The sequence below is a fragment of the Mobula birostris genome, chromosome 1, assembly GCF_030028105.1.
Source record: "Mobula birostris isolate sMobBir1 chromosome 1, sMobBir1.hap1, whole genome shotgun sequence".
In the NCBI taxonomy this organism is placed as follows: Eukaryota; Metazoa; Chordata; class Chondrichthyes; order Myliobatiformes; family Myliobatidae; genus Mobula; species Mobula birostris.
In genome coordinates this window covers 105,546,893-105,560,361 of record NC_092370.1, presented here as the reverse complement: position 1 = coordinate 105,560,361, position 13,469 = coordinate 105,546,893, and the positions used below count along the sequence as shown (strand labels likewise).

At 41.5% G+C, this 13,469-nt stretch overlaps 1 protein-coding gene across 1 annotated transcript in view; it reads left to right on the top strand.

The window, feature by feature from the left end:
- The window catches only part of tg (thyroglobulin), a 360,953-nt gene that overhangs the window by 292,588 nt on the left and 54,896 nt on the right, over positions 1 to 13,469 (top strand). The window contains exon 46 of the mRNA XM_072246581.1: positions 3,751 to 3,932. Coding sequence (XP_072102682.1) covers positions 3,751 to 3,932 — 182 coding nt within the window. The remainder of the gene's footprint in view (positions 1 to 3,750; positions 3,933 to 13,469) is intronic.

Here is a 13,469-nt window from a genome sequence, read left to right as displayed (position 1 = left end):
TACTATTTGGGGGTCTGTAAACAACTCCCATCAGGGTCTTTTTACCCTTGTAGTTCCTCAGTTGTATCCACAATGATTAAACACCTCCCAACCCTATGTCACCTCTTTTAATGATTTGATTTCATTGTTTACCAACAGAACAATGCTGCCCCCTTTGCCTTCCTGCCTATCCTTTGGATACGTGGTAATGCACTTTGGTGGAAGAAATGAAAGTGTTGACTATTTTCTAAATAGAGAGAAAATGCAAAAAGCTGAGGCACAAAGGGACTTGGGAGTTCTTGTGCAGGATTTCCTAAAGGTTACTTTATGGGTTTGAGTCCGGGATGAGGAAGGCAAATGCAATGTTAGCACTAATTTCAAGATGACTAGAATATGAAAGCAGGGATGTAATATTGAGACTTTATAAAGCACTGATGAGGCCTCACTTGGAAAATTGTGAACAATTTTGGGCCCCTTAGAAGGGATGTGCTGAAACTGGAGAACATACAAAGGAGGTTTAAAAAAAAATGATTCTAGGATTAAATGGTTTGTCATATGAAGAGCGTTTGATGGCTCTGGGCTTGTGTTGACCAGAATTCAGAAGAATGAGGGGTGATCTTATTGAAACCTATCAAATAGTGAAAGGCCTTGATAGAGTAGATGTGAAGAGGATGTTTCCTATGGTGGGAGAGTGCAAGACCAGAGGACACAGCCTCATAATAGAGGAGCATCCTTTTAAAACAGATGAGGAGGAATATCTTTAGCCAGAGAGCTGTGAATCTGTGAAATTCTTTGGCACAGGCAGCTGTGGAGGCCAAGTCTTTGCGAATACTGAAGGCAGAGGTTAATAGATTCTTGATTGGTCAGGGCATGAAGGGATATGGGGAGAAAGCAAGAGATTGGAGCAGAGGGGGAAATTTAGATCAGCCATGATGAAATGGTAGAGCAGTCTTAATGGGCCAAGTGGCCTAATTCTGCTCCTATATCTTATGGTCTTGTGGACTTAAGTTTTTGTAACAAATTCAGCAATCTAAGTCCTTATACAGGCATTCTTTTGCTGAATTCCCAGTTTTGCCACAACAGTAACATTGATTGCCAATAAATAGCTTATTCTTAAAGTCTGGAGAAACTTTGAGCTTGGGAAGATGCGCCTAATTGCTGTACTACTTTAGCTGCCATCTCCATAGATTTACTAATCTCCATTGCCTTCTGTAATATTAGTCTGTCTTCTGTGAGTAAACATTTCTGAATCACCTCATTACGCAGGTTACACGAGTCTCATGTAACATGCCATTCAGTGACTGCACAAAAACAGCCATAAAAACCCTGTTAATGATTGACTTCAAGTCTCCACAAAGCCTTAAAGACTCATCCCTTTTTAGGACAGGTACTAGTGGATTTGCCCATTTACTTACACACACTGGTTCCAATACTTTACTCTGTTCAGACAATTGCTTCAGCATCACCACAAACTGTGAAATAGACTCGCTTTCCTCTTGATTCTTTTTATGAAATATAACCCTCTAAATTTGTTTTATTTAACTATCCCATTTCTTCTATTCCCCCTCAGATTCTTCACCCACTCCGCTTCCTGTGGGCTGTTTTCCTTTTTCTCACTCACATACACTGTGGTACCCCACCAGTTTTGCCCACAGTCTTTTACTTGCCCAAGGGAACAATGCAATAGATGATATGTGAAACTTGTCACCTCATCACTAGTTGTTATTTTGTGGTACTGAGAAGCCAAGTGGCCGTGAATAACACACACAAGATATGTAGAGATGAGGAACAAATGTGCAGCTGGTTATTTTGCTTGTAAGCCATCTATCCAGAATGCCCTCTCACATTGCGTTCAGTACGTAACACAAGGGAAGCTTAACAGCAACCCATAAGGGTCAAAATATACAAGAACACATCACAGATGTGTTTTTATGACTAGCATTACTATTGTTCTGACACCACAAAAGATGGTACCTCAATAAGGCAGCATCCATCATTAAGAACCCTCAAAATCCAGCACATGTGCTCTTCTCATTACTACCATTGGGAAGGAAATACAGGAACCCGAAGACACAATCAACATTTTAGGAAAAGCTTATTCCCCTCCATCGTTTGATTTCTGAACAGTCCAGGAACCCATGAACACTACCTGACTATTCAGCTCTCCTTTACACTATTTGTATGATCTATTTTTTGTGTAACCTATAGTATGCATTGCACTGTATGCTGTCGCAAAACAACCAATTTCACAACATATTGTCAATGATAATAAACCAGATTCTGATGGTGCATAAGTTTTATACTAAGTGAATCCAGAGACTTCGGAGACATCAAGGGTATCTCAGAACCCGTCAAGAAAGAGTTGTAGAGATGTTTCAGAAGGAACTTTGGTTTCCTTGGTATTGGTAGCATGTGACGCTATTGCTTTTAGTGGAAAAATTAAACTCTTTAAAATATTGAGAATTTATCTTGACAGATTTGAAAGAGGTTGTGGTTGGTAAGGTAGAATATTAAGGGAAGAAAACGTGTAAGCCATTGGCAAGGTAAGGTCAGAGGATGCTAAGGGAGACACAGGAGAAAAAGCACTTCTATTATTTTTAATTTGCTGTGTAAGTTGCAATATCTACTGTCAACTTAGTGTGAAATATATATGATGTTCAGAAGTTTCATTGAAGGCATAACATTTTAATGTCATGTTGTGCCTTTCACAGTTAGATGACATTTCTCTTACTTTGGTTCTTTATTTAATTTGATCTCCTTGATGAAAAGCTGCCCACAACTGAGATAATTATTTTGGGATTTCTGTTGCAATGTGCCACAGGTATACATGGGTTGGTCTTGAGAGTTGCTGAGAAAATTTTAGCCATGGTATCTTTTTCTCCTTGCTCAGAGATACAATTGCTGTTTGTCAGTTCCTTGGTGGCCAAGATATCCTCCTTCTATTCCTCGAAGGCACTGAGGAGAAATAACTTATTTACTGCTGCTCCTTACTCTTTTTCCTGATGCACTGATTAATAAACCACCCAATGAATCTTCCTTGGATAAATGTCTCTGACTCTATTTTCTTCTGCCATCCACAAGTATTTATTTTTCAGGATTTCTCTCAAAATTATTTGAGAATTCCAAAGGGATGAAACAGGGAGGATGTTTTCTCTGAATTTATTTCACCTGTTCTATTACAAGTAAATCTCGGAAGGGAAGACCTGATCTGTACCAGATGTGGTCACGCTAGAGCCTTGCATAAGTTCAGTGAAATATCTCTGCTTTTGTACTCAAACAAACTTACAATAAAGGCAAACAACTTGTTGGATTTCCTACTTGCTTGACAGTGAAATATTATGTCCAATTTTCATAGAAGGAAGTCCTTTTGGCCCACTTCGTCTATGTCAATCTTGCTGCCTATGTACACTAATCCCATTTGCCTACATTTAGCCCATGTTCCCTTTCTATCAAAGTACCCATCTAAATACCTTTTATTATTGTAATTTTGTCTGCCTCCACTTCCTCTGGCTGCTTATTTCCAGTCATTCACCACCTTCTCTGTTAATAATCTGATCTCCATAAAAATTTCCATCGGAAAATTGTCCATGAATGGGTCTTATTTCTTGCTATTTTTTTTCTGTCTGGCTCATATGACTTAATTTCATTTTAACTTGAAATTTCTCAGTTGATTAATAAGGTTATTTTTGAACTTAGAAACCTCCACATTTATTTTCACATGATAGAAGTACTGTACACCCATTCATTTTTTGTTATTGATTCACTATTCAGAAATTTGAAGAAACTTCTGGAAAATCGGAAAGTAAGACAGCTTTCTATCAAGCTCTTGAAAATGCACTGGGAGGAGAAGCTTCTAATTCACTCATCAAGGGTGCAGCATCCTGGTTCTATTCACTACAGCAATCTCTGGTTGACTACTCTGCTTTTTCAAGGGCTTTGGAGAATGCAACACGGTAAGTGAACAGTGTAGAATAATCATTGTCATGAATTGTGTTTGCTTACTTGGAATATAAAAAATCCAAGGGCACCGCTTTGAAAAAGAACATCAAATTCTCCCCAGTCATGGCCAATATTTATTTTCCGGTTCATGAACCACACTGGGTATTGAAATTGGCAATGGTTTATTATTGTCGCATGTGCTGAATACAGTGAAAAAATTAACTTTTCAAGCCACCCATTCAGATCATTTCAAAACAAATATAATAGAATATGGAAAAGTACAGTTACAGAAAAGGTGTAGTGCAGATAGAGAATATGGTGCAAGAGCCATGACAAGGTAAGTTGTGCGATCAGGAGTTCATCTTTAGCATATGAAAGGACTGCACAATGGTCTTATAACAACAGGACAGAGGCGGTCTTTGAGCCTAGAGGAATGATGGAGGAGGATGAGGGGAGACTTGATAGAGGTATACAAGATATTAAGAGGAATAGATAGAGTGGATAGCCAGTGCCTCTTCCCCAGGGCACCACTGCTCAATACAAGGGGACATGGCTTTAAGGTAAGGGGTGGGAAGTTCAAGGGGGATATTAGAGGAAGGTTTTTTACTCAGAGAGTGGTTCATGCATGGAATACGCTGCCTTAGTCAGTGGTGGAGGCAGATACACTAGTGAAATTTAAGAGACTACTAGACAGGTATATGGAGGAATTTAAGGTGGGGGGTTATATGGGAGGCGGGTTTTGAGGGTCAGCACAACAATGTGGGCCGAAGGGCCTGTACTGTGCTGTACTATTCTAGGTTCTATTAATGTGCTTTCAGACTTCTGTATTTTCTGCCCAATGAAAGAGGCGAGAAGACAATGTCTGGGGTGTGAGGGGTCTTTATTTTCTGTGGCTGCAAGAAGTGTAGACAGGTCCAGGAAGCTGGTTTTTGTGACAGACTGGGCTATGTGCACAACTCTCTACAATTTCTCGTGGTCTGCTAATCCAAGACAATCTAGGATCCTAAAAGGCAGTGTTTGAATGTCTTTCATTTTCATTGCTTCCTGAGGTTGAACTATGTCACAGTGACATAAAAAGAGGGTCATTGGGGAGCCCCCAATTTCTTAATCGAACACAGAGCAAAATTCACCCAATCTGTTCATTGCAAAATTTATCATTGCACTATTTCAAGTAATATAACGATGCTCTATCCTCTTACTCACTCAAAACTCCACCAAGGGAAAATGAAATGGCCATTTTTGCTAGAGACACAAGAGGCTGCAGATGGTGGAATCTGAAGCAAGGATAAACTGCTGGAGAAACTCAGCCGGTCAGTCAACATCAGTGGAAAGAAATGGATATTTGGTGTTTCAGGTCAAGGCCCTTCATTTGGACCCTAACCAGCCCTTCCAGGTTTGTCAGACATTCACATACACGTCCTCCAATCTTGTTTATATATTTGGTGCATTGGTATGGCCTCCTCTACATCAGTGAACAAATGCAGACTAGGCATACTAAGTACCTGCTCTCTGTCCATCATGGCCATCTGAAATTCCTCATTTTAAGTTATTTTAATTCCCCTCCCCATCCCCACAGAGACTTGTCTGTCTTCAGCCTCCTCCCTCTCTCACCACCTGATCTGCCCAGCGCCCTACACCCTGTTTCTTTCCCGGTCTCCGCCCACTCTATCGGCTGATCAATCACACATTCTATCCACTGGATCCCTTTCTACTGTCCGTATCCTCCCACTCCACTTTCCTTATTTGGTTCCATGTTCCACCTTCGTATCTATTAGAGTCCATCACCTACAGCCCTTCCTTGTCTCCACCTATCAAGTCTCAGCCTCTGTTGCGATTTCCGTTCTTTTCTCCTCCATCTGGCTATCACCTCTCATCATGTGGATCAACCTATCATTTGCCAGCTCTTGCTTCACCCCTTCCTGTCACTTATTTTTTATTGGCTATCTCCCCTGTACTGTTCAATCCAGATGAAACATTTCTATCTGAAATGTCAACTGCCCATTTCTCCACACACATGTTGCCTGACCCATTGAGTTCCTCCAGCAGTTCCCAGCTGCTATGCTCAAAAAGTGAAGTTTTGAAATTTACTTCCATGGTATCGTTGATAGGCCACACCTGCCTTTTTATCTCCATATTAGTAAAAGTACATGCAGTAGAAGCACATGTGAGGGTATAGAAATTATTTACAGGGATGATCTCAGAGACTACAGCTGAAAACTTTGAAATAATGCAACTTTTCCCTTCAGTAAAGGCATCAGTTAGTTTTCAAAGCTGTTAAATACAGGGAGAATGTTTCTTCATGGGAGATTCAGAGTTAGTGTCTCTAAGTGCAATCAAATTATATACCATGTTTGGGAACAGAGGATTTTTTAATGCAGATAATTGTAAATTTAAAAAGGTTTATATCTAAATATTTTGTGGTTCCCGAGAATTTGCAAAAAGAAGAAATTTGAATATCTGTGCTATGGAATCAGTAGATCTATGCCAGAAAATCTACAGGAAGAGCTTTTTTCTTGCCACGTTTTTCCAAGAATTGAGTTTGCCTGCAAGTGTCACCTCACCTGAAAATCTAGATCACGGATCCAGGACAATACAGTGTGTTTGCCAACATGTTATTTCAGGCCAAAATCACATCATGATCGACACAATGCTGGCCAAGTCTTTTCAGCTGGGATCTGAGTGTGGAATTAATTTAAAGACTCAGATGCACCCAACATTAAGTGCTGTGCTTAAACTCATCACAGATGTATTTAAAACCTCTGAAACTTATAAAACTGAAATTACTTATTTTTATGAACATATATGACATGTATGATTGCATTTATTTTTAGCTGTGCTGGGATCAGGTCATTGCTCATAGAATGTAAGCTTACGATACTTGACCCATTTTAACATCCGGTGTTAAGTGAGATCAAGTTTATTGTCATGTGCTCAAATAGGGCGAGAGACAAGTATAATGGAAAACTTGCTTGCAGCAGTTTCATAGGCATGTAGACAACATATGCAATGGCAAGCATTTAAAGGTTGCATGGATGAACTACAACAATTGTTCATCCCAGTTTGGCAAAAGAATAAATCAAGGAAGGTAGTGCACCCGTGGCTGACAAGAGAAATTAGGGATAGTATCAATTCCAAAGAAGAAGCATACAAATTAGCCAGAGAAAGTGGCTCACCTGAGGACTGGGAGAAATTCAGTTCAGCAGAGGAGGACAAAGGGCTTAATTAGGAAGGGGAAAAAAGATTATGAGAGAAAACTGGCAGGGAACATAAAAACTGACTGTAAAAGCTTTTATAGATATGTAAAAAGGAAAAGACTGGTAAAGACAAATGTAGGTCCCCTGCAGACAGAAACAGGTGAATTGATTATGGGGAGCAAGGACATGGCAGACCAATTGAATAATTACTTTGGTTCTGTCTTCACTAAGGAGGACATAAATAATCTTCCAGAAATAGTAGGGGACAGAGGGTCCAGTGAGATGGAGGAACTGAGCGAAATACATGTTAGTAGGGAAGTGGTGTTAGGTAAATTGAAGGGATTGAAGGCAGATAAATCCCCAGGGCCAGATGGTCTGCATCCCAGGGTGCTTAAGGAAGTAGCCCAAGAAATAGTGGATGCATTAGTGATAATTTTTCAAAACTCGTTAGATTCTGGACTAGTTCCTGAGGATTGGAGGGTGGTTAATGTAACTCCACTTTTTAAAAAAGGAGGGAGAGAGAAACCGGGGAATTATAGACCGGTTAGCCTAACGTCGGTGGTGGGGAAACTGCTGGAGTCAGTTATCAAGGATGTAATAACAGCACATTTGGAAAGCGGTGAAATGATCGGACAAAGTCAGCATGGATTTGTGAAAGGAAAATCATGTCTGACGAATCTCATAGAATTTTTTTGAGGATGTAACTAGTAGAATGGATAGGGGAGAACCAGTGGATGTGGTATATTTGGATTTTCAAAAGGCTTTTGACAAGGTCCCACACAGGAGATTAGTGTGTAAACTTAAAGCACACGGTATTGGGGGTAAGGTATTGGTGTGGGTGGAGAATTGGTTAGCAGACAGGAAGCAAAGAGTGGGAATAAACGGGACCTTTTCAGAATGGCAGGCGGTGACTAGTGGGGTACCGCAAGGCTCAGTGCTGGGACCCCAGTTGTTTACAATATATATTAGTGACTTGGATGAGGGAATTAAATGCAGCATCTCCAAGTTTGCGGATGACACGAAGCTGGGTGGCAGTGTTAGCTGTGAGGAGGATGCTAAGAGGATGCAGGGTGACTTGGATAGGTGGGGTGAGTGGGCAAATTCATGGCAGATACAATTTAATGTGGATAAATGTGAAGTTATCCACTTTGGTGGCAAAAATAGGAAAACAGATTATTATCTGAATGGTGGCGGATTAGGAAAAGGGGAGGTGCAACGAGACCTGGGTGTCATTATACACCAGTCATTGAAAGTGGGCATGCAGGTACAGCAGGCGGTGAAAAAGGCGAATGGTATGCTGGCATTTATAGCGAGAGGATTCGAGTACAGGAGCAGGGAGGTACTACTGCAGTTGTACAAGGCCTTGGTGAGACCACACCTGGAGTATTGTGTGCAGTTTTGGTCCCCTAATCTGAGGAAAGACATCCTTGCCATAGAGGGAGTACAAAGAAGGTTCACCAGATTGATTCCTGGGATGGCAGGACTTTCATATGAAGAAAGACTGGATGAACTGGGCTTGTACTCGTTGGAATTTAGAAGATTGAGGGGGGATCTGATTGAAACATATAAGATCCTAAAGGGATTGGACAGACTAGATGCAGAAAGATTGTTCCCGATGTTGGGGAAGTTCAGAACGAGGGGCCGCAGTTTGAGGATAGAGGGGAAGCCTTTTAGGACCGAGATTAGGAAAAACTTCTTCACACAGAGAGTGGTGAATCTGTGGAATTCTCTGCCACAGGAAACAGTTGAGGCCAGTTCATTGGCTATATTTAAGAGGGAGTTAGATATGGCCCTTGTGGCTACGGGGATCAGGGGGTATGGAGGGAAGGCTGGGGCGGAGTTTTGAGTTGGATGATCAGCCATGATCTTAATAAATGGCAGTGCAGGCTTGAAGGGCCGAATGGCCTACTCCTGCACCTATTTTCTATGTTTCTATGTTTCTATATAAATTATACATATATTGTGGAAAAAAGACACAATCAGAGACAAGTCCATTGTAGTTCAAAAGGAGAACTATAATGTTCCATTGCTGAGACAAGGATAGGGTTGTGCAGGTCAATTCTAGAACCTGAGAGTTGTAGGAAAGTAGCTGTTCCTGAGCCTAGTGGTGTGAGAAGCAGGTATTACCCTAGATGGCACAGATGTTTGATGATAGATGCCACCTTCTTGAGGCCGCATCACCTGTAGAGTCTGTGAAAGGTGGGGAGAGCTGTGATGGACTCGTCTCTGCAGTCTCTTGTGTTTATAAGATATAGGAGCAGAATCAGACCTGTCAGCCCATTGAGTCTGCTCCACCTTTCCATCATGGCAGACCTCTAAACCAGGGGTCTCCAACCTGGTTTTTGCTTAATAGTATTGGTCCACAGCATAAAAAAAGTTTGGAAATCCTTGCTCTAAACCCCTTTCTCCTGCCTTCTCTGCATAACAGTTCACACTCTTACAAATCAAGAACCTATTAACCTCCACTTTAAATGTATTCAATGATTTGGCCTCAACAAATGTTTGTGGCAATTATTCCACTGATTCACTACCCTCTGGCTAAAATAATTCTCCTCATCTCTGTTTTAAAGGGACATCCTTCTATTCTGAGGTTGTGCTCTCTGATCTGAGGAAATGTCTTCCCCAAATCCACTCTATTTAGCCTTTTCTATATTTGATAGTTTTCAATGAGATCCCCCCTCATTCTTATAAACTCGTGTGCATTGAAATTGCTATTCTACAACCATGATGCAACAAGTCAGGATACTTTCAACACTCAAGTTCAATTTTATTTTTAAGCTTATTTATCTATTAAGCTACCACACGGAGTAGACTCTTCTGGCCCTTCGAGCCGCACTAACCAGTAATCCCTGATTTAATCCGAGCCTAATCACAGGACAATTTATGTTGACTAATTAAGCTACCAACTGGTATGTCTGTGGACTGTGGGAGGGAACTGGAGCTCCCGGAGGGAAACCACGTGGTCACGGGGAGAACGTACAGATTCCTTACAGGCAGCGGTGGGAATTGAACCTGGTTCGCTGGCACTGCAAAGCATTGTGCTAACCTCTACACTATCATGCCGCCCCAAAGTACAGGTTATTGTCATATGCATAAGTGCACGCATGCACATTTGCGATGAAAAATGTACTTGCAGCAGCATCACACGCACAAGGCATAATTTAATCAGCATTCACAATAAAACCATAAGTTTAAATATGAATTGTACATGATTTTTACAAGAAAAAATGCAACTAAAACAAAAAAAACATTTTAGTGCAAAGAGATCAAAGCGGTCACAGTGCTGCCAAACTTTAATGGATAGGATTGTATCAGCTGGTTCAAGAACTGAATGGTTGAAGGAAAGATTGGAGCCTGGTGATGTGGGACAGGCTTCTGTATTTCCTGTCTGATGGTAGTTATGAAAACTGTGCACCTGTGAGAGTTTGTCAGAATATTTAGTGCCATAGCAATTTTCCTTAAGTTTCTAAGAAAGCAGAGGTGCTAGTGCGCCTTCTCCGTGATTGCCTCTACGTGCTCGGCTACTTCATTCAAGGTATTAACTCGCAGGAATTTGGAACTGCTTATTTCACCCCACCGCACCCAGTTGATAATGGTAACCATCACATCTTCCAACGTAGAGCGGTTCTTTCTACTTTGATTAACTGTGTGAAAACTATTTTGGACCCGAAGAGTCTCCCTGAGGAAACACGTGCATAAGAACGACATTCCTACAGAATGGCTACAAGGTGAAGGAAATCAATTGGGTGCTCAAAAGGGCTGACAGAAAAATCGGGAACCTAACAACGAAGAGGAACCCATTGCTACCACCTGTCTTCCTTATATTTCCATGGTTTCAGGAAGGATCACCAGGAATACTGGATTAATACCATCCACAAACCTGTAAGGAAGCTCAAGTCACAATTTATGGGGGGCGGGGTGTCAAAGATGACCTGGGGCCTCAAGTCAGCTAGTGTTTACAGGATTCCCTGTGAATGTGGAGCAGCATATATTGGCCTGATGGGATGCACAGTGGAAACTCGCATCAAGGAGCACGAAGGTGTATCCATTTGGGTTACCTGGAGAAATCGATGGTAGCAGAACACTGCATTTGCAGTAGCCATAAGATTGACTTCACAGGTACAAAACTACTGTGCTGTGCCAATGGCTTTTGGGACCACTTGGTAAAGGAAACTATTGAAATAAAATTAGAGGAAAAGAATTTTAGCAAAGACGAAGGTCTCGCTCTGATTAAGAACTGGAATTCGATTGTAAACAAGGTGGGAGAGCAACAATCTGATTGGATGAGGACTAACCAGTCAGGAGGGCTGGACTACGGGTGTATAAATACCACTGGGCTAGACATACCCAGGCATCATCCGTGAAGATGATGGCAGAGTTAGTCATCAAATCATTGGTTATAATTGATACCTGTACAAAACCCGAGAAGAGTTTAGTTAACAGTGGTTTCGTTGGTGAATTTATACGTGGTATAAAGTTGATGATGTAATAATAAAAAATTTGAAAAGTTAGGTAGGAGAAACTGCTTTGAGCGTGAGCAATGCTAATCGCTAGAGGACTTGTAATTGCCAAAAGGAGAGACTTACTTTTACTACATAAGTTCTGAGAATTCAGAACACATTGCTGCAAGGTGTTGTGAGCCATTCATCAACAAGGAATGAGACATACCCTTGAAAAGGAAACACTTGCAGAATTATTTGTCAAGAGTAAATTAATAGAACTAGTTGGCAGCTCTTTCAGAGAAGAGGAAAGGTTTAGTGTACCTACTCCCTCTTGCCTCAGCAACAGGCTCTTCAGACCACAACACCCGTGCCAAACGCCACACCCTCCATTCCTTGCCTGTTCATGTGTCTGGCATATAGATAGTCTAAATGCATCTTTAAAACCTTGCTGTTGTATCTGCTGCCTCCCAATTCTCTGGCAGCTGGCTATGACACCTACCACTCTCAATGCAAAAACTTGCCTCTTAAATCTCTATTAAGCTTTCCCCTTCTTACCTTAAACCTGTACCCTCTAGTATTTGACATTTCCATCCTGGGAAGCAGACTCCACACTATCTATCCTATCTGTATCCCTCAGCAGTTGATATTATCAGTTTTAATGATAAATACAAAGACACCAGGATTCTTTGTTGCCTCCTGGATGCTACAGTCCATGATGTATCGGAGCAGCTACAGGATATTCTCAAGGGGGAGTGGGAACAGCCAAAGGTCATGGTGCATATTAGCACCAATGACATAGGTAGTAAAGGGGAAGAGGTCCTATGCAGTTAGGGAAGAGGCTGAAGAGAAGGATCTCCAAGCTAGTAATCTTTGATTACTCCCTGTGCCACAGGCTAGTGCAGGTAGGAGTGGGACAATAGCATGGATAAGTGAGTGGCTGAGGAGATGGTGCGGGGGGCAGGGTTTCAAGTTCTTGGATCATTAGAACCTTTTCTGGGGAGGGGGTGGCCTATTCAAGAGGAACAGTTTGCACCAGAACTGGAGGGGAATCAATATCCTGGCCGAGAGGTTTGCTGATGCTACTTGGGAGAGTTCAAACTGGTTTCGCAGGGTGCTGTGAATTGGAACCCCAGCTCAGCAAGGGAAGGATTGGACCAGAAGGTAGATGTCAGGGAATCATCTGCAGCTCAACATCAGTAAGACAAAGGAGATGGTGATGTGCTTTAGGAAGGATAAGCTTTCACTGCTTCCTGTTACTATTGATGGTGAGGATGTGGGGGTGGCGGGGACCTACAAATACCAGGGATTACACATGGATGACAGACTTGAGTGACACACTAACGCAGAGTGCTATGTGAGGTCATTCTTACCCTCAGCCATTAGGCTCTATGATGAGTCAATTTATGGCCAGGGAAGTGATGATCCCCCACCTGTTAGTCTGTCTATGGAAATTTACTTTTTATTACTTCTCTTGTAATATTTGTGTATCTCTGTACTTGTAATGTTACTAAGACACTGTAATTTCCTTTGGGATCAATAAAATATCTATCTATTGAAACTGGAACCTTCTTAGTGCAAGGGGTTAAATGTGGCTTAATTTCGTAAATGTATCCAGGAAGGTTTCTTCAATCAATATGTGGACAGTCCAATGAGAGGAGAGGTCATACTGGACCTGGCGTTGGATAATGAGCCTGGCCAGGTGACAGATCTTTCAGTCGGTGAGCAGTTAGGGAAAAGTTATCATAATTCCTTAACTTTCAGGATAGTTATAGATAAGGATAGGTATGGTCCTTGTGGGAGAGTTTTAAATTGGAGTAAGGCAAATTATGAGGGAATTAGGCAGAAACAAAGAAGCTTTAATTAAGAGCACCTTTTCTCTGGCAAGTCCAAATCAGACACGTGGAAAATGCTTAAA